Source organism: Strix aluco, chromosome 4, assembly GCF_031877795.1.
Source record: "Strix aluco isolate bStrAlu1 chromosome 4, bStrAlu1.hap1, whole genome shotgun sequence".
NCBI classification, from domain to species: Eukaryota; Metazoa; Chordata; class Aves; order Strigiformes; family Strigidae; genus Strix; species Strix aluco.
Window position 1 is genome coordinate 37,616,568 of NC_133934.1, and position 22,515 is coordinate 37,639,082.

General features: G+C 38.6%; 1 protein-coding gene across 1 annotated transcript in view; it reads right to left on the reverse strand.

Moving 5' to 3' along the window:
- Positions 1–22,515, reverse strand: part of TENM3 (teneurin transmembrane protein 3) — a 423,548-nt gene that overhangs the window by 117,811 nt on the left and 283,222 nt on the right. Inside the window, exons 7-9 of the mRNA XM_074822768.1 lie at positions 21,482–21,719; positions 16,354–16,446; positions 710–948 (exon numbers count right to left, since the gene is read on the reverse strand). Coding sequence (XP_074678869.1) covers positions 710–948; positions 16,354–16,446; positions 21,482–21,719 — 570 coding nt within the window. The remainder of the gene's footprint in view (positions 1–709; positions 949–16,353; positions 16,447–21,481; positions 21,720–22,515) is intronic.

Genomic DNA, 22,515 nt, shown 5'->3' on the forward strand with positions numbered 1-22,515 from the left:
CACTGCCCCCGTTAACTGCCTAAACCTCAAATTATATAATATTTATAGCCGACATTTATGAAATTAAATCATTAAAGAGATGAAGAAGTAAAGGAAATCCTCTAAAATAAAGACTGGGAAATGGAATTTAACAAACAAACAGAGAAAAGAGAGAATAATTAAAAATAAACAACCCACAAGAGAGGAAGAAGTCTCCATCTTCTCTGCACGTTGTCCTTTTGGACAATTATTTTCCCTATCTGGCAATCAGAAGTCTGTATTAGACTTCTGCTCTAGCTCTATACACCAACATGTGCATACATACATAATGATGAAAAAAGTGACAGCATTCCTAGATGCTGTATTAGTTATATTTCACGCAAAATGAGAGGAAAAGAGTTCCATGGATATGCTGCAAGTTATATTCACATTAGAGAATTTTTACAGCCTATGTATTACACATACTTTTACGAGAACTAGACACCACATAGCTTAATTGCAGTTCAAATACTTCTTTGAAGTTAATCCACCCACTATCATGCTGCAGAATGCTTGCAAAATATTCAAATTTTCTATTTCCTCTAATCAATTGGGACTTTGTAATTAAATCATTGTTGTGGTTTTTACTGTCACCAAGAACTTTGCTAGTTAAAGGTTAGTGTGTCACAGTCCCTATACAATCCATAAGACATCCCTGTTCATGGTGATAATTATAAAGAATGGGACTCACCTATAAAGTAGGACAGCAGTATTGCCAGCAGCACTGAGACCCCTACAGCACAGAGTGCAGTACATTTCCAGCTACAGTACTTCGAAGACTTCTTGAATTTAAAAGCACTTCTGGATAGAGTGTTCCTAGGTAGTGGCCGAGTAGGAGGGGAATAAACAGAGCCGGATGCCATTGTGTACCCTGGCGTCGCGGTACTGAACAGCGGTGTGGTCCCTGTTCCTGTTTTGAATAGGAAATGCCTGTGGAAGAAAGAGGGTATAGTAAAGTATAAAAGTAAATAAAGGTGGAGCACAGGCAGTCATATGTCTTTTGTTTAATGTTGCCTATTTTTCAATTAGCTAACAACATCCAATCTACAAAGGGCCACAGAAGCAATATTTGTCATGACACTTGCACATAAAAAAATACACTTCCTCTTTAAGAAAAGACGGAACTCCCCCAAACATTACTAACACATTGGAACAGAACTATCCAAGATACAGTATAGTAGGGAGGAGGTGTCTCAGAGTTTATCCGACAAGTAGGGACAGGCTTTCTGGTGCTGTTTATTTTTGTTGGCTTCTGCTACAGACTACAGTGAACTCCATTAAAAAGTCAATAATGAGCAATGTGACTATAGGCCACTTATCACAGCTTTCCTGGGTTGACTACAAAGAAAACAGCATTCTCTCAGATACACACTTTTGGCAACTTTGCCAAAATTAGTCAGTTAAAAGATTTTTTTGTGTCCTAAATATTCAGTTCACTAACTCATATCTCCTTGCACGTAACAAGATCTGATTATGGAAACAGCAGCTAGTTACAGCTTGGGAAGTACTCTAAAGAAATATATTTAGTAAGTGCTGAAAGAGAACCACAGCCAGCAACAGGAATGCAAAGCAAAGCTGAAGTTAAGACACACTCTGTGAGTTAGCAGCAAACTTCAATTTTTTTCAGTTAAAATTTCTAAAAGAAATACTACTCCCTGAGCCTGTTGACAGTAGAATCCTTTAATTTTAGTTCATGCAAGTATAATTATTTTGGAAGAGCCTCTAAGTACAGCATATACTACCTGGAGTTTTTCTCCTGACGCATGTATACAACTCTACAAACAAAAAACCTCAGTCAAACCAAGATCTTTGCACCAGGGGTTTTTCCACCAATTTGTTATGTTGGCAACTCTGTAGTGTAAGGCTTGGCCTTACCTAATTGGACTTTGCAAAGTGAATACGTTATAGCTAAAAATGGTAAGAAAGTACACCGTGGAGAATTCTGAACTTACCAAGCGCACGAACAGCTAAACAGAACTAGAGAGGTGCTTGCATTTTTTAATAGGTAAGAGACACACATGAATTGCTGATACCCAGGTCCTCCTGAAACCAAGTGCATGACTACCCTGTGTTTGCCTACTGCATGCCATCTATACATTATGGGTCAGAGGCTCTAGCACCAAATGAGCTAGCTGTGGAGGGGAAAGCCCTCTAGTTACACCATGTGGCACTGTGGACTGCTTCTCAGCTGATGGGACTTTCATCCTCCAGGACCCGTGCTTGGATCCTTGCATAGTAATGGACCAACCCATACAGGTATAGCACCTTCATCAGAAATGTGCTGTAGAGACACTAGAAATTAATTTTCCCCACTGCAGCCTGAGAAAAATACCAGCAGTTGATAAATAAGGTTTGTTATTTGCAGGTGATTTTGCTATGGGAGGTTAACAGATGAACTAGAACATCTTGGCATAAGCCCTCTCCTTGAAAATATCTGCATTACAAACATGATCCCATGAAATATGCCTCATAGGTTACTTCATTTTGAACAATATTAAAATTGCTGGCAGTAACAACAGAAGGATACGCACTAGATCTGCCGATGCACATCCCAATTTTTCTTTCCTTCTGAGCTCAGAGGATTACCAACGATTTCAAAAGACAAAGCCCCGTTGCTTTAAATCCTGAGAAGGTACTTCATCAAAAGCTGTGACATTTTCTATGTAGCAAACACCAAAATAATAATAACTAGCCCTATGTAAAAAATGTTTTACACCTTAAAACACTATTACTTTAATTTTACAGACTCACAGAAGCATGTAGATTCATTAAGTCCTGATGAAGTGTCTTATCCACTTGACCTTTACTGCTCTTTCATTTCTGGCTACATATGGTAAATGCTATGTCCAGATATATTTCACAAACAATGTTTACATAGATCTCAAGAAAATGCCAAACACAAAGGTGGCTGTTTCCCTCTCTGTGTGCAATGTGTACTGTTTTGGAAGACTGAAGGAAAGCCATACAGTAGACATAATAATACTCCTCCTAAACATCAGCTTTCATGTTAAAAACAAGAAGCTGCCTGACCAACCTGCAATTTTCACATCCTCCTGCTCGGCTCCTGTTCACCTCAACAGACTTAGAATGGAAACTGGAATTATATGAGCACTTGAATGGAACTCCATATACTCTAAGCTTTAACCAAATAATGCAACAAAACAGCCTCTGTTCTTTTGCTTTTTGTTTTTTTTTTTTTTTTTCCCCAAGAAAGCGAGAGCTGAGATGTTGCGTTTGGTACAGCACAGCCTACTGGAGACTGTAATCTATATTCTCAAAGCCTTTGAGGAGTTAATCCCATAGATAAACTCAGGAGATGGCTGCCTATCTGTGGTGGTGTGAGCTGTCATGGCTCTGACAGTCCACCTCGGGCATCAAGACAATGAAAGAAAACTGTAACTTTTATATGTGAATCATAAATTATTTAGGTTGGAAAAGACCTTTAAGATCATCAAGTCCAGCCATTAACCTAAAACTGCAAAGTCCACCACTAAACCATGTCCCTAAGCACCACATCTACATGTCTTTTAAACACCTCCAGGGATGGTGACTCCACCACTTCCCTAAGCAGCCTGTTCCAATGCTTGATAACCCTTCTGGTGAAGAAATTTTTCCTAATAGCCAATCTAAACCTCCCCTGGCACAACTTGAGGCCATTACCTCTTGTCCTATCAGTTGCTACTTGGGAAAAGAGACCAACACCCACCTCGCTACAACCTCCCTTCAGGTGGCAGTAAGGTCTCCCCTCAGCCTTCTTTTCTCCAGACTACAAAACCCCAGTTCCCTCAGCTGCTCCTCATGAGACTTGTGCTCTAGACCCTTCACCAGCCTTGTTGCTCTTTGGACACACTCCAGCACCTCAATGTCTTCCCTCTAGTGAGGGGCCCAAAATCAAACACAGTGTTCAAGCTGCAGCCTCACCAGTGCTGAGTACTGGGGGATGATCACTTCCCTAGTCCTGCTGGCCACGCTATTTCTGTTACAAACCAGGATGACATTGGCCTTCTTGGCCACCTGGGCACATTGCCAGCTCATATTCAGGCAGTTGTCGACCAACATCCTCAGGTCCTTTTCTGCCAGGTAGCTTTCCAGCCACTCTTCCCCAAGCCTGTAGTGATGCATGGGGTTGTTATGACCCAAGTGCAGGACCTGGCACTTGGCCTTGTTGCATCTCAGACAATTGGCCTTGGCCCATTGATCCAGTCTGTCCAGATCCCTCTGCAGAGCCTTCCTACACTCAAGCAGATCAACACTTCCACCCAACTTGGTGTCATCTGCAAACTTACTGAGGGTGCACTTGATCCCCTTGTCCAGATCACTGATAAATATATTAAATGCAACTGGCCCCAATATTGAGCCCTGTGAACAGCACTTGTGACTGCCCACCAACTGGATTTAACTCCACTGACCACAACTCTTTGGGCTCGGCCATCCAGTCAGTTTTTCACCCAGTGAAGAGTACACCTGTCCAGGCCATGAGCAGCCAGATTCTCCAGGAGAATGCTGTGGGAATTCAGCAGTGGGAATTCAGCAGTGTGTAGTCCTAGGCAGCACACAACCCAACTCCTCACTTTAAGCTATCCCTCCTTTGCTTCCAATCCCATGAATACAATACCACTGTGGTTGCACCAACTGGCTAGAGAATGCTGAGGGAAAATAACGACAGAAAACCCAGCCTGGCATCTTCCTCTGGGTTAAGAGAATTTGCTTGGATCTCTCTATTCCTAATGAGTGGAGTTACTAAAAAAGTTGTCAGAGACTCTCCTGCTACATTAACTCTGAGTGATAAGTATTTAAAGTGTAACACTATCAGACTTACACATCTTGTCTGCCTCACTGAGCCATGCCAAACAGTGTTCCTATGAGACACTCGGAAGGATAAGGTATCTGACAAGAAATCTAGGCTGCTTTCAAATAATGCTGAAATTCTTATGCTCTTGAAATATAATCTATCCACAAATAATTTTAATTATCTATATATCCACCTACCTTGTCTTTTCAAACCAAGGAACTTGAATAGCTAATTTCTAAAGCCTCAACTGTTTGCACTACTTGACCAGGCACTGACTTACTGGCAACTACACTATGTTCCACCTCATAGGGAGCTTACAGCATCTGCAATAGTGTATCTTCCATTCAAAATTGATCATCTAACAAGCACTTGCTAGATCTTCATGTAAATAGCACTTTAAATATTTTATTAAGCTTCAGAGTACAAAAATCCAGTGAATCATGCTAATATTTTACAAGACAAACTAGCTCTGCTTTATTAAATAATTCAATTCACTTTTTAAAGCAAATAATCTTCTACTTTTACATTTATTCAGTATATATTTCTGTCTGCTTATTTGATATATGTTTTTATTAAAAAGTGTCACTAATCTTAATGTTTTAGGGGAGAAGAATTCAGTACCTAACAAATCTAAACTACAGACCGGTAGCAACATACAAAGTTGTGTCATAAACTAATCCTTGGATGCAACGACAGCTGGGAAATCCCCTTATTTCACAAATGGTAGGCATTTTACTTAAGCTTCTGCCCTTAAAAGACAGAAATACAGCCTCAAAAACTTCAAAGATGTCAGCTCAAAAAACAGAAGCATATGAATAAAGGTAAAATAATCATGCTTTTAAGTTAACTCTGTACTCTCTGAGCACCAAGTGCTGGTGTGCACCTGCTGTCATGCAGATGGTTTTCTTCCTCCTCAAGTTGAGGGGGAGGATTCACATAAAATAAGATTTTCTCTGTGCTGCCACTTCCTTGGTGGAAAATAAAATTGAAGTACCCTCTACTAAATTCAGTAAATGGGAAAGCAGGAGGGGGGAAAAAAGTGATAAACCTCATGAATTGGGCAGAAGGATTAAGTTACTTGAAAACTGTGTCTTTAGAGAAATGGAGATAGATTATCAAAACATTCAAGGACAGTAAGGCTCATATAGAAAGCCCAAATACTTCTGATATAAGATAGCCAGGTGTCCAGCAACAGAAATGTGACTTAGAATAACTTCCTTTATCACAGAATCATCTAGATTGGAAAAGACCTTGAAGATCATCTAGTCCAACCATTAACCTAACACTGACAGTTCCCAACTACACCATATCCTTAAGTGCTATGTCAACCCGACTCTTAAACACCTCCAGGGATGGGGACTCCACCACTGCCCTGGGCAGACCATTCCAACGCCTAACAACCCGTTCTGTAAAGAAATGCTTCCTAATATCTAGTCTAAACCTTCCCTGGCGCAACTGGAGGCCATTACCTCTTGTCCTATCACTTATTACTTGGTTAAAGAGACTCATTCCCAGCTCTCTGCAACCTCCTTTCAGGTAGTTGTAGAGGGCGATGAGGTCTCCCCTCAGCCTCCTCCAGACTAAACAACCCCAGTTCCCTCAGCCGCTCCTCGTACAACATGTGCTCCAGACCCTTCACCAGCTTCGTTGCCCTTCTCTGGACACGCTCGAGTAATTCAATGTCCTTTTTGTAGTGAGGGGCCCAAAACTGAACACAGGAATCGAGGTGCGGTCTCACCAGTGCCGAGTACAGGGGTAAGATCACTTCCCTGTCCCTGCTGGCCACGCTATTTCTGATGCAAGCCAGGATGCCATTGGCCTTCTTGGCCACCTGGGCACACTGCTGGCTCATGTTCAGCTGGCTGTCAATCAACACCCCCAGGTCCCTCTCTGACTGGCAGCTCTCCAGCCACTCCTCCCCAAGCCTGTAGCACTGCTGGGGGTTGTTGTGGCCCAAGTGCAGAACCTGGCATTTGGCCTTATTGAAACTCATACAGTTGGCCTTAGCCCATCGCTCCAGCCTGTCCAGATCTCTCTGCAGAGCCTCCCTACCCTTGAGCAGATCAACACTCCCACCCAACTTGGTGTCATCTGCAAACTTACTGAGGGTGCACTTGATCCCCTCATCCAGATCATCAATAAAGATGTTAAACGGGAGTGGCCCCAAAACCGAGCCCTGGGGGACACCACTCGTGACCGGCCGCCAACTGGATTTAACTCCATTCACCACAACTCTTTGGGCCTGGCCATCCAGCCAGTTTTTTACCCAGCAAAGCGTGTGCCCATCCAAGCCGCGAGCATCCAGTTTTGCCAGGAGAATGCTGTGGGAAACGGTGTCATAGGCCTTACTAAAGTCAAGGTAAACAACATCCACAGCCTTTCCCTCATCCAATAAGCAGGTCACCCTGTCGTAGAAGGAGATCAGTTTGGTTTTTTTCAATGAAAAGATCTGTGACAAAAACTTTTGACCGTAGTGTAGAAGAAAATATATACTATGCATCAGTGAATGCAATATTACATAAACACGTCTGGAAGGCCCTCAACTCCAGACTGTCAAAAGCATAGATGTTATACAAATAAACTATCACCAAGCAAAAAGGAGTATTCCACATTACTTTTACATAGATTGGTCTCAATTTGTATAGAATTATTGCATAATTTTAACATTCTTAATATAATTTTACATTAGATACATGACTACTTTTTTTTTTTTTTTTTTTTAGCTTATGCTGAAATTGCTTTACCTTGCAAAAGATCCACTGTGATCTGTAGCTATGATTTCTCTGGTTTTGGGCATCATATATAGAATGCTTTGTATATACTTGGAAGACATGTGAAAGAGCATACCTTATCATTTCCAATAACTTCCTTGGCAGCATTTTAGTTCTGTTTTGAAGTATCTCATACAGCACAACCACACCTGTTCTGGTGCTGAATACCATAGCAAGTATGTCACAATGTATTAAAAGTTATGCAGGACTTTTACAAAATTCATACTAAATATGGAATTGTGAATAAGGTCCAGACAAATTCTACTGAACTTCTCTAAGGATGTCAGAATGTCTATCATATTTTATCACCTTGCCATTGAGATTTAAAGGCAGCTATTGTATAATATTACTATTTAGATGATGACTGCTGTCACAGAATAAAGGTCAATATTGCTAGACCTTATGCATATTCAACAACAAAACACTCCTCACCTTGAGCTACAATACCACTGATCCAGAATCAAATTGTATTTAGAATAGATGTGCTTAAAAACACTAAATCCCTTCCTCCCAATCTTTGAGTCTTGTGTATTGTTGTATATTACCAGCACCTGAAAAATCTGGAACAGAATAAATCTATGAGTTTGGTCATATTTCTGAATACAGAGATTCCACCGTGATCAGTAAGAAATGTCATACTGCCATTGCAGTACAGGTTTTCTTGCAGTACTGTCTCCTATAGCGTCCTAAATGCAGTCTGTTTGGTCAGTTCCATGATGGCGTGAAAGATATGTGGCTCTTCTGATCATTACAGACCACTACCAGAAGACCATTGAGCAAGAACAACTATAACACTCAGAAGACTGCACTACAAAAGGCATTCAATGTTAGAAATTGTCTCTGACCTGGACTTTTGAAGGAGGTCTCTGTCTAAAGAACAGTGTGAGGTGTAGGATTCCCGTAAGCATACGTGGTACAAAGAGCAAGTTAGTTAATTCCAAAAATTGTGGAGAAAGAGGATAATCTTATTTGATAGAGAACAGTTACATGTGCAAAATCTGTGTGTAACTGTAATCCAATAAGCAGAAACAGGAATTACTGCAGTAGGGCAGATCACCAGAAACAATACCCTGTTGGAAAATGGTCAGTACAAAGGAGGGGATGAATGCTTCCCAGTCTACTTATTCACTAACAGCTCACTCTTTCTCTAAATAGGCCAAAACTCACCGTCTCACTGATGCCTTGTTGTGGTTTGTTCTGTAGGCTAAACATGCAATGTGTCAAAATGCACCTCCTTCTACCAATTTTAATTTAAATTCAACTGATTGTTCCCTTGTTTTTGTATGAGTATGTAGTGTTTGCCCCACAGTACATAAAGACAAAGTTTTTATAAATATTACTGTTTGATTCACTTTATTTTTAGGGTAAAACATACAAAAGCATTAAAAAGTAATTGCCTAAAGCAAAAAAGCCAAATTTAGGCTCTTTATGGGTCAGGTGAAGGCAACCATTGAGTTGAGGAAAGCTGTTTTCAGATACCTGTTGTTTCAGTGCAGAACATAACAAAACTGACGGAATATAAAGTGACTTGAGGAGAGGTGGAAGAGGAAAGAAAAACTATCCCTAACATGTTTTGCATTTGTTTCTTTTACCCTCAGGTACCAAAAGACCACCGAATATTTAAGTATATCCGTGACTCTCTAAAAATGTCTTTCATATAAGTAACAAGTCCACTAATCTGTTATATTTGATTCATCTGTTCTCCTTGTAATTTGAGAAAAACCCTGGGCATATTAGCAATTACCAGCACAGGGGACCACTGTTGGCTCAAAAGATCATTGTACTTTACTTGACTCTTCCAGTCAAGGCAATACCATTGTCTTCTGTAATCACAGATTAAATACTTCATGAAATGAGCACATCAATTTTTGCATTGTGGAGCACAGGTCAATCCTCCCCACAAAACCAACTGAAATCTGCCACTATCTAACTCTATTAAAAATTATCTAGTTTCCTCTAAAGATTATTGAATCTGTGGACATTACTATATGAATTAAGAGATCTGTAAGCAAGACCAGGCAAATGGTCTTATCCATTCTGCTGAGGTCCTCAATCTGTTACCCTGGATTCACTCGAAGGTACGAAGCGGTAATATCTACACCTTAGACATCTAGAATTAAGAACACATCAGTGATACTCTCCTAAGCCTCAAGAGGCAGAGAAAACTTCTATTGAATACACTTTGAGTGAATGCAAGCTGAGAAAAATGTAAATTTTAGTGAATTTATGTTTTGGTGACATATTTACCTCTCAGGACCAATACTTCTGGAGATATGACTTCTCTGCTTAGAATTTGATAATACTCCTAATGACTTGGTTTTGATGTTTAATATAATGGTATTATTGAATTTCTGGGAATAAAAACTGTAATTATTCTGTTTTGTAATGAATACAGCTGTGATGGTTGCTCACCTGAGCTAAAAGTAAAATACCAGATTTTGTCAAAAAGTGGTCCTGATTCATAATGCACCTATCTGGAGACAGCAGCAAGCAGTAATTCTGCTTTTCAAAAGTGTAATGGCATCTTCTACGACAGTTTGGCAGCACCATGAGGCCAATGTAAGCAAGTAAGACCTAAGGGTAGCTGCAACTTTACCTTTTTATTTTTATGATGGTTCAAAGGGGCATAGGAAAGTCAGACAGAATAGACTTCTGAGGTTTGGGAGCTCTCATTCTCTACCTCAAACACATCATTACTGACACATGCAGAGATAGCATGTGCCTATCTCTGTGTGAAGACCTAGCATTCTATTTGCCATTTCCACATAAAGAAATGAATTAATCTTAAGAAAGTTACTTCAAGAGAGGATGGATATATCCAGCTGCAGCTATTTTAGTTTGCTTCACCTTCTCTCATTTAAGTTTTTGTATTTATCTTTCCCTAACTTTCGTTAATGCAAACCAGCTGAATTTTTCCCTCCTGGGAATAGGTTATCATGCTTCTTGTTTGTTTACAAAAACCCTACCAGATACATTAACTGTCAGAATCAGAAGAAAACCATTAACTGTGGATAAAACGGTGGTCCGAGATCGCAATCAATTCTTGCACTGCATCTGCTGACTGGTGTGCTCTCTCTCTGCTGACAGACCCTATTCATGCGGGATTGAACTGGGTTCTCTGAGTGAAGACCATGACCCCCACCTGCCACTTGACATTAGAGAGCTCTGTCTGGTTCACTAATGGATAGATCACATCAATAAATCTGGTTCCTTGCACTGAGTTGAGGAAGCAGATGGAAAGAGAAGATTAATCTCTGCCGACTGACATTATAGGGAAGATGTAAAAGATAACAGAAATTACTGACTAGGTCTCATATGAACTCTGGTTCACTGATGCATGAGATCAGCTTTCCCAGTAGGCTCCAGAAGGAATTGGATTTTTGTTTCTCCATGAGCACTTTATGCCTGTCTTCATCTTCTGTTAACATTCTTCTGAGATGAAACCTTGTAGCTGGTGGTGTTTGCCCTTAGCACAGGCTTATGACTGACTTTCACAGAACCATATGGCTACATTTAACATAAATCCAAGCCAGCACAGAAACTACATTATGCTGCGAATTTGTCTCAGTTTATTTTCTGTGCAGAATTGCAATCAAAAAATTGCTTAGGAAGAGATAAAAGTGAATTTCCGCTTCCTCAGAGCCAATACTAATACTACCATAATCCTGGAAAAAGCTCCAAGATCACATTAGATCAAACGATGATCAAAGTTTGGGGGAAAGGAAGAAAGAGAAGAGAGCTATTATCCATATGCAAAAACAGAAGAAACATCTGTGGGAACTGGAGATAAGCCTCTTCTAACAGCTTATTCAAATGTTTCAGAAAAACACTTTACATATGGTAACACTTGCTTGAGTTTGGTTGGGTTTACACAGAGGACCTGCTTTCTTTACAAACTGAAGACTGAAAGCCAAGAAGGAAAAAAAGAACTACTAGGGCTGCAAGTGCCTTCCTTAACTGCTTGTGTGTTAGCCCTGGCAGGTTACTGCTCCACTGCTGGCTGCTGCTGGAGAAAGACTGAAGAAGTCATGCATGGCAACCTGCAGCTGAAGCTTTGAACATCAATTCAGACATGACAGTATCCCAATCTAAAAGCCAGGAGGACATGGTGACCTGAAGGTCTGGATAGTGACAAAAGCCTCAAACTTCCTCTCTTTACGTGTGCAAGAGTAAACCTCTTCCTCTGCAACGTACCTACCTTCTTGCTGGTATGAGAAAGAATATGGTGCTACAGCATGTAGAAGTCACCTGTAAGCATCCTATTATTTGTTCCTCCAAATTCAGATTCCAGCTGCTAGCTCTCTCGCCTGGAGAAGGAGAAATTCACTTCTGTGATATGTAAACGTATATCTAGGATCAAAAGAACCAGTATAATCAGATGGCTCTGCCAAGCCTGCTCTTTCGTGCTCCTCTCTGCTATGCTGCACCCTGTGAAGATTAGCAAGGGAAACAAACAATGCTAAGCCACAATTTACAGAAGCGAGCAGGAGAGTCTGAAGCAAAGGATGACTCATGGTGCTGGGTGGGCAAGCAAAGAAACCTGACACAATTTTAGTTACTCATACTCTTCGTTGCAGGACTGTCCCATTACCTACTTTCCATTGGAGAGTGAAACTAGGCTTACATATTACTGAAAAAAATATCAAGTGGCTCTGCTCTCCTTACAGGCTTCTTCTGGATCTCTCAGAGGACCAGTACCTACACAGACTTCCATCTATTGTTGGTGATACTCACTTCTGAAGGAGGCAGGAGTTGGAACGAATCCAAGAGCCCCTTAGTGCACCTTCTGATATTGAGAGTGTTCATGCTATTTCACTCCTCTCCAAAGGAAGTGAGAGTACAGGAAAGCATCCAAATTTTGCAGTGAGGACTGGAAATGCTCATGTGAGCAGTAAGAATTTATATTACAATTCCTTATCTTGTTCTCTGCTCTTCTGGAATCATATCCCTACCAAGATAGAGAGAGAAGGGAGAAGGTTGTCTCTGAGGTAAGGTATTCTAATCTTGGCCAGTTCCTGTCTTGAATGTTGAGTAAGTTAAGCTTTCCAGGGAGAAAAACAAAGAAGAAAGGTAGGGTAAAAGTACTCCTCCAATCTCTTTTACTACCTTTGCTGTCTTCATAAAGCTGAAAGAGAACAACTGCTCTAAATGTCTCAAAAGGCACATGGAGACAGTTTCAAAAAGCAAATGCGGCTTAAGAGAGACTAGAGTTGCATTATTTACCCAAAGGTTAATTCAGAAGTTTGAACAAAGGTTGAAATTTCATCTGCAGCTGGAAGACCTGGCTGAACTACTGGACATTTTAAAAGGAGATAAAACCAGGGGGAAGTTAAAGAAGTGAACTATTATTATGCCAGTGACTGATAGGATCTGATTCTGCCTCAAGCTGCTAGCAGGCTGAAGCTTCAGTCATAATGGATCTGTGAACCTTAGCTCACTTATTGATGTCCTTAGCTGTGGTTCTCTTGCAATTCAGAGTCCATGCTAACCTGCAATGAACTCTGAGCTGCCACTGCTATGCTACCAGCAGTCAGTCAAACAGCCAAATTCATGTCACTACAGGGACAGCACTGTCATAACCTCTGAGTTACATCCACTACCACCAACTTGGCAACTGTGCATGTACATGTGATGCAACCATCACTCCTGTTTCCCAGTCCTTATTGTTCCTTGGTGAAAACTTGTATACTACACTTGCATGCTCCCTCATATGCAACATGCCAAGATTTGTAGACTTGAGAGACCACCATTCAAGGATTCAACAAGGCAGAGAATTACACCTTGTGCCCAGAAGAGGGTGACGCTTTGTCTTTCATGGTACTCATTTCCACATATGTCTTTCTAAAGCTGGACTTCTCTTTGTGCAACCAACATTATCAGAGATGCTGGATGTTGGTACTATACATTCATCCAGGTCTTTGCTTTGCCATGATGTTTGGTATTGTCTTCTCACCTGTTTGAATGTGACAGAAAGAATCTCTAGAATCTGTTAAAATTCCTTTCTGGTTCAATTCAAGCTGCATTTATTGGGATGGCAGGCTTGACTTCAGCCACACAACCCGAGAGAGAGGTTAGCTTTTAACTTGGTAAATTTTGTGTGCTTAACTTTATGGTGTCGATGGCATTTTTTTACTAAAGTGTTTTTTTGTTTAACTTGCAATTTTTTAAAGCAAGTTTGAAGAAACTTCAGAGATAGTCCATCACAGATGCAAAATCTTTGGTTTGATTATTTCTGGCTTCTGTCACTAGTAAAGCATATGCCAGCAGCCATGGTTTCTCATCATGTTGAGTCAGTCCTGTAGGTGATGAGGTGCATGCTATTCAAAAGGATTTCACAAGTAATCACAAGCAGTAAAGGACAAGGAATAATCCTGCTTTTCATCCTAGATATTCAGTGTCTAGTGCTCTAGAATTTTTTTATAAGTCCTACCTTGCCTATCCAACCACTCTCAGCTTCTCCTTCTGGACTACTCCACCTACCCATTTGCACACCCACTCCTATTCCTTTTGCGCCCAGTCATTTCCAGCTTTCTCCACTCTGCACTCCTGGCTTCTTCCACTTTTAAATTTAATTCACTATGCCCTTATGACAACCTGACTTCTTTTAAGAGAGCTCTCCCGAACTTTTTCTCCAACAGATGACAAACCTCCTTGCAAAGAATTCTTACTTAAATACAGCAGAAAGTTTTCAACCCCCAATCCTGCAAAAATATGAAATTTTCAGAAAATGAGAAGATTCTATAGAAATAGAAAATGCTAGGAAGCTTTAACTATAACAAGTATAAATATGGTCACTCACTGATAGTGAATCTTACTTTTTTTCAGATTTTGATATCTAGATAACTTGAGGAGAGGACTATCAGGTTAGGTTAAAAACCCCTGGATTATTTACTTCAAACTAAGCTGATTTGTCAATACGCATACTAACATTATGTTTACATATTAGAGAGAACAATAATGGTATCAAGTAAAGCCAACAATACATACTATTAAAATACTTTGAGATTTCCAGCTGTTTTATGATAATTAATGCACTATGCACAAATCTCTTGAAGCTATAAACAACTATTCTTTAGGTCTAGGCCTATGAATCATCAGAATTTTGATGCAAAATGTCTATTTCTATTATCATTAACACTAAAATTGTCAAATTCATTAGATTAATATTCTCTCCATAAGCCATACAAACTAAGAAATAGTATATCATAACGTAACACATGCATGACATGGAAACAAAGAAACAAATATATAATGATTCTAGCTGTGACACATTATGTTAGTGAGGTTGATAAACTGAATCTTCAGGCTGATAGCATGTTGTAGTCTCAAATCTATTACGCTTTGGAACTGATGTGTATCATCTCTGGACAACTTTCACACCAGGAGATGATCCCTGCAAGCATAATTTTTAAAATGAAGGGATTACAAAAACAAGCTAAATTTCATTGTATTGTTACCTGAATTAGTATCAACTAACAGTCTCATATAATATAGTCCCTTTGCCAAAATACTTGCACTTGGTGGTCCCATTACAAACATGTAAAGCATAAACCACGAATGGTTCTATTAACTCTACTTCAGCAATTATGTATCTGAATCAGTATTGTATAGTAATTGGTCTACAGGGAACAATAATATTTGGTTTTGTTAATTTTTAATCCAGTATGCTTACATTTTTACTTTAAAGAAAATGTATTAGGGTCTTCTGGTAAATATCTGTAGTATTTTTGAGTTTGCTGATAGTGATTAACTACGTGAATTTAACATACTGTTCTCTTCCTGCTGTTGATTATAATTTGTGGCTAAGTGAAAGTTTAAGAGTTTTTGGAACACGAAGCAGATCAATGTACAGTGTCAATATATTTTACAGATTAATTAGTTATTAACAGGCAGATGCAGATCTCCTCATTTAATCAAATAGCACCTTATCCCTTTTATAATGTTAAGAGTTACAATTAGCAAAACAGAATTTGGACATAATGCTCTGATTTTTACCATAGTACAAACAAAAAATAAAAGGTAAATTTATGATTAATAATTCTTTACTAAAATTTAGCATACTGTGCTGATTAACAGGCTAGAACTCATTAGAAATGGTACTGCTTTGTCAGGGTTTTTTAGTGTGTGGATCAGAAACCAAGTATACTGATTTGGCCTAAGAATGCCAAAACATAGTTCAAATATAAGACAGATATTAATGACAAGGTTAAGTAGATATGGAACAGGTCTATAATATAAAGTTTATTTAAAGGAATTTAAATATTAATTTATATGGAATTCTCTATTTCCAGTTAAACATTTATCAGCAGTTCTGATTTCAAACTAGCTGGTAAAAAATATTACAGATTAGATATACAATTCTTTGATTGGTCATTCCTTATGCTATATTAATATGTCATAATATTTCTAAAACAAACATTTGCTAAGTAGTAAATATATTACAAACTAAGGATCAGATCTGGCAAATGTGTAATCATGCAAATAGTTTGCAACAGCTTGCAGAATCAGGCCATAGAGAATTAATACAACCTCAACTGCACTCTTATTTTCTTAAGCGAAAGCAAACAAGATTTGGCTGTCAAAGTTTAGCGTTTGTTTTTACCAAAGTCAGTATGACAAACTATTTAAAGTCTAAGTTTAGAAAAATCAGATATAAAGATAAGGAAGTCTGTCCCAGATGTTTTTGACTATTGTAACCAATTTTTTTTATAAAATCACATTTTGTCTTCTGTGTCAACAATTAGCATCATGCAAACACTTAGAGTCACATACCCATAACTGCTATCGTGATATGTTGGAGAAAACACATCCATCTCTATAAGGCTGTCATGACCATTTGCAAGGACTGCTTGATTTCCTAATTCTCTATACACAAAGATACAAAAAGATGAAATTAGAGTGGCAATTTCAAATTAAAGGATGGCAAGATCCCACAAAAAGAATAACTAATTCTGTTGCATAACTTTCTTTTTCCTCAAATGTGCAAAACCGCAACTGCATTTTGAATGTGGGGTTTATCTGCCTTCCATGCTGCCCTCTGGACTATGTGCTGGATTGTAACTTGAAGACATGGTGTTACAAAAGGCTGCCATTAGGTGGTCACTACCCTTTGGTGATCCCTTATTTATGTGTAAGTCCTTGAATAAAATTCCTGGCTGCTGCCCGTGGCAAGACAGGCTTAAGGACCGAACCATGCATAGTGGGGGATGTTGTGTACTTGATGAGGCTGGACCAGAAATGAAGTAATAAAAGTGAACAAAGACTATTAAAAGACAGTCTATTGCTGGCTACCTGGCATAGCCAGTCAGCCAGAAAATATACAGAGGGCTGACTACCACAGTGAATGGAGATCTCATGTTCTGCAAATGACACTGCACAGCAGCAGGGGAGGGAAAGGAAGGACCACAGACTCTGGCTCTGTCAGGGAATGGAGAGAAAATGAAAGGAGAGAAACAAAGCTAGGCACTATTAGTTTACTTAGAACTGCATATTTCTTCTGTCTGATCTAAACCAGGAAAAGATTAGTTTTGGAAAAAAAAATTTGGGTCCATGCTTGCTTCAATGGCTGCATATCTTTGTAGAGGGGAATGATAAACTCAAGGAATACTGTGCAAATACTACTGGATTCTGGACTATCAGTGCTTGCATAGGAGACAGGGGAGGAAATACACAGTGTGGTCAAATTCCAAGTATTCATGGTGACAGCAAGGGATTTTTGAGCAGGAAGGATGCCAGAGAGATCAAGCGAAAATCTAAAGTAAGACATTATTGACACTAAGGGAAGCGTATAAGCATATGGGCCCACTGTGCTAGGATTCAGGCACAGATGCTTGGTGAGCACCCAACTGCATGAGAATGTCAAAAGAAAACAGAACTTTTTTATTCAAGTTTAGTCTTTGAAAACAATACTGGCTGTTTGACTTAATGAACGTGTCTAACGTGTATATACTGACCCCATAATTATCGCATGTCAATCTTTAAAAATGCATTCATGCTCTCAGCAATCTAAGTCGAGTCCTGTTTCCTCAACTTGCAGACCAGCAATGTGGCTTGCCCACAATGATACATGGGGTCTTCAGAAAAGCAGGACTTGAACTTCATCCCCAGTTTCTGCCTTTATTTTGTACCATGCCTTCTCAATATAAGTAACGTGTCTAATCAAGTCCATGTGTGAAAACCTGGAAGACTTACAGAATGGAACAATTTTGAATTTGATTAAACCAGGCACTGTTTTAGTGGGTGGAATGCATAAAATAGCTGCTTTGAGCAGACTTTTACATCCAGCAACATTGTGCTTTTGCAGACAATCAATCAGCCTCTACACAAATTGATTTAAGACTTCCCTGGAAACTATCAACACCCTTTCCACACGTTAATCAATAGTGAAGGTGCTAGCTTCATTGGCAGTCCACCCCAATAAAGACATATGGGTACATTCATCACACTTTGGGAGTTTCTAAAATCTTCACATTCTAAAATGAAGTTTGGATCAAGCTTGCAGAATGGTTTTGAGGTAACACATTCTAGGAATTGTTTTGTCTGTACCACTTCTGAGGTATTCTAGTACTTTAATAAAATCCTTCAAAATACAGAAATATTTTCCAGACATCAAGTAATTCTTCAACCAGTTCCATCTTTCTTCTCAGTAAAATTAGTAGATAAGTAACTGAATACTGTAATGTTCCTACCCGCTCTATTTTTAAGATAAGGGTAAAAGAAGACTAAACAGTATCAGTACAGACTACGAAAAACATGTAAGTTTCTTGGTTAGTTTCTACAAAAAACTCACAGTCCACCATACAAAACACAGTCATTATTCAAAAAATGACGTATTTTATACAGCAAATCAAGTAAGAAAAAGCAAAGCTCTTGTTTGATTCACTGACATGTTAGCACAGATTCTGAATAAAGTTATATGATAGTCTCAGAGATTTATTCCTTGTCCGGAATATGTAAACTTCTCCTTGATGACAACTTTATTTTAGACATTCAATGCCTAAAATTAATGAAATTTTGCCTGAGAAACGCACTAAGAGATGCTACCAGCCTACTTTTACCAATAAATTTATGAATTCTAACAAACTTTTCCTCTGCACATCTCTAACATACATAACTGATTGTGCATTAGAAAAATTCTGCACATGCAAATATTTAACAGAGAAAGCATACAAAGAAGTGATTTACTAAGCATTTTTAAATATCAGTAATTTAGATCCTAGTAGAATGCAAAGTCATGAGAATGTAACTAATGATCCTGGAGCTCAATAAGTCATTACTAAAACTAATAGGTGAATAAAAACTTAAAGATCAATGATAATAAAAAAACCTACTAATATTTAATTACTTAATAATGAATTATAATATTCAGACACCTGACATGTAGTCATGCTTTTGCATTATTGGCACTGTCTAACCAGTAATTCAAAGAACAAAATAAAAAGTTATTCAATATAGCCCTGCTTTTTTATTTCTTCAAAAGTTCATATTGTTCTATGGTGCTGGCTTCTCCAGTAGATCTATTGCTTCTACAGCTGAACCTAACTCGCAGCAGGTTGGGGAAGAGTCAAATAATAAAGATCATTAAACGTCCAAGGAAAAGGTCCTGCAGCCTGCAGGAAATCTGCAGCAAGTATTTTCTTAAGGTCTTGCCTTTTTTTTAAATGTTGATTTTACTGAGCCCCAGTAGAGTGAAGACAATTTCTGCCACTGCTCAGTCACCTCATTGTCATCTAAAGATGGCATCAAAGATGAAGGAAGCACTCACATAATCCAAGTTACAGCTTTAGGCCCTCATAAAATTTTAAGCAAAGAGTCTTTTTATATTTAAAAAAACATAAATTGGAATTTCTGTTGGATGTTATTGATCTGCCACCTCACAGTTCATCCATTTAACCAGTAACAGCAATGCTTTATACAAAAGTATTAACTCTACACAGAGCCAGATTGCAGAATATTCTATTAAATATACAACTCAATCCAATATTATGAAATATATATTTCAAAGTCACTTCCATTACTACCGCAAAATGATAGGGACTAAAACCTCCCTCAGGCTTTGCAAATACATCCCTCTCACTTACATGCACATACACAAAAACAGCCTATTCACTATCCAGCTATACATGACAGCAAGTTGTATGTCATTTTTATGCCACCCATCACCAATATGAGCCTATAGAGATAGAAAGATAGCTATGTATATATGCTGACATTCACATTCTGTACCTCTAAATGGCCGTCATCTAAGTCAGATAAAAAGAAAAAGAGAGGGCGAGAAAAAAAGCTGACTATGAGCATAAGCTAAAATATTGCCAGAGAGGAAATAAACTTTCTTTCAGGCTGAGAAAAGGATGAAGGAAGAGACCTATCACAAAGTTGTTAATATAGTTGAAACTGAGCCTAAGAATCACACTCAGTAGGGAATCAACCGAAAAGGGAAAAAATCAATGACAAATAAGATGACTTCTTCACCTCCAGAGTTCCAACCAAGTGAGACTATTAGAGAAACTACAGTGGGCCTCTATCAATTTTTATGTGAAATTTTCACATTTCAGCTCATTCACAAGCGTTCAAAACTTGAACACTCAAATACCCTTAGCTTTTCATCAGGAACATGTAAAAGACAAAAAGACTTGGCAAAAAATATTCTCTCCAGGTTGGAAGCGGTATTCTCATTCAACTCCTATGTCCTTTTCTTTATAAACACAATAAAAACATATATGGCAATAGGAACAAAGATCAAAGACTGTACCCATCTACTGAAGATTAACCAGTGTCTGGAAAACATCAAAAATCTTATGCCCACGACAACCTTATTTGTTCTATAAGAAAACTCCTTCTAAATTGTCTGAGTATGATGATGAAATTCCTTCAATGGAATCCTATTCCACAGTGTCTGCATCTCATAAGCAATACAGGAGGGTCCAAGAAAACTAAGAAAAGGAATAGCCATTCCCAACAGCCTGACAGAAGAGTTGCCTGAAACATCTATGGGAACAAAACTACCTAACAGAGAATCTTAAGGTCATGTATGTTTTAAATTAGTCAAAATCAGCTGGATTATCTTTACTTTGCTATGAAACATAATGTAAAGGGATTCAAAGAATGAACCGAAGGGATTTCATAAACATTTTCAAGAATTACTGTCAGCTTCAATACAGTTATAAATGCTCAGTTTGATGACTAAATTGGAATATTATGGCTTTCGTTAATAAAAAATTAGTTCTGATTGAGTGTTACATGAGTATTAATTAATCACTGTAGGTAAATTCAGCTCTGTGCCAGTAAGTTCTATACATTTTTTTTATAGAACATTCTGCATCATATATCATTCTGCATCTAAAGAAGCTAGTGTCACCCTTTATATTAGCTGCTTCTTTCCTAGAGCCAGTTATCAATTCTAAAAGACAAAAAAAGAATGAGGACAAATTCATCATGATACCAGAACTAAGGAAATTCTTTTGTCTCACCAAATCCTAGGCAACTTTAGTAAACATCTAGTCTCACATGGGTATTTCTTTAAAGGGACCAAGTACAAGAGTTAAAAAGTTACTCAGAGTTCCTTGACATTCAATCTGTATGGCAGCACATATTTGACACAACATACCTGGCAAGCAAGGCAAGAAATTTTTTGCAACAGTCAAAAGTTACCGATTATGAACAGGAAGGAAAATACTCATCTGGAAAAATTAGTATACTCTCCGAGTCCAATTACTCTGCAATAGGCATTGTAAGGGAAAAGAGTGTCATTGTGAATTTTAGAGAGAGGATAGTTGTAGCACTGAGAAGTTTTCAGTTTTGTTTGCTGAAGGAGGGGAAGTATTAGCTGCTGGTCATCTTTCGTCAAGTTGAATGTTTTATTTAGAAGTGCCACAGTCTGTAGTAGTACCTAAGTAATTACCTGCTTTCCAGTGGCGCATTACTGCCAAGGACCCAGCTGTCCTGCAGCTGGACTGACTCAGGTGTGGTTTGCAGCTCGGCGGGCAAAGCAGCCGGCGGGGCCGGACTCTGATTCCTCCTATTTGTCAGTGAGTTTCTGTTAAGTGAGGTGATGGATGGGTGATGCTGTGCTGAATGTTGCTTGTGAGAAGGTGGCAAAGGCTGCAGGGTCGACTGGCCTTGGTTATTTGGAGGTTGTTCTAAGAAGAAAGAAAATTAAAGTTCGTTATACACCATCTTAGCATTTGCTACAACCAAAGCAGAATGAGAAATTCAACATAATCCTATCATCTAATATATTTGCATATTATTCTATTAGCAGACATTCAGTGACATTCTCTAAGAGCAAGTTTACCCTTGATACACAAAGTTCTAATTAATATACAACAGATGGTAAAATTGCTTTTGGTTTTAATTTGTTTCAGGTTTTTTTTTTAATCTGGTTTTATTAACACCTACAGAAAATAGCATCTGACAGATCCCCTAATGTGCCTTTAGATTTCAGCTTTTTTTAACAAACCAACCCTGAAATTAAATGGGTAATTTCAGTAGAACACAAAGGTTTTCGAAATGCATATAATCCCTATAATTATTTAATGGAGTTTTTAAAGCTTATTTAACTGCAATAAATTATTACAAGCTAGTTGCTAAACAGCAGTAGACTAGTTTAGTGCATTTCAAATAAGGCAGATCTGCACTATGATCTGCTAATAGACGCTAAGTATTCTTTAGCAGAAGGTCACTCTGTGAAGCAGATGTTGCTTCATGGATATTTAACAGACTGAATCACATCTGATTACAACGTCAGAAGACTCATATACTTAATGACCGTCACATCCATTAGAACACACACAGAACAGATTTTCTAATTTCACACTACGCAATATAACTACAGTTTGGAGTAAGTCACAGGTGATCTGAGAGTCAGGCCATCAAAACAAAAGGAAATATTTTTTGACTTAACCAAAGCACGCAACACCCATAAAGCTTAAAATG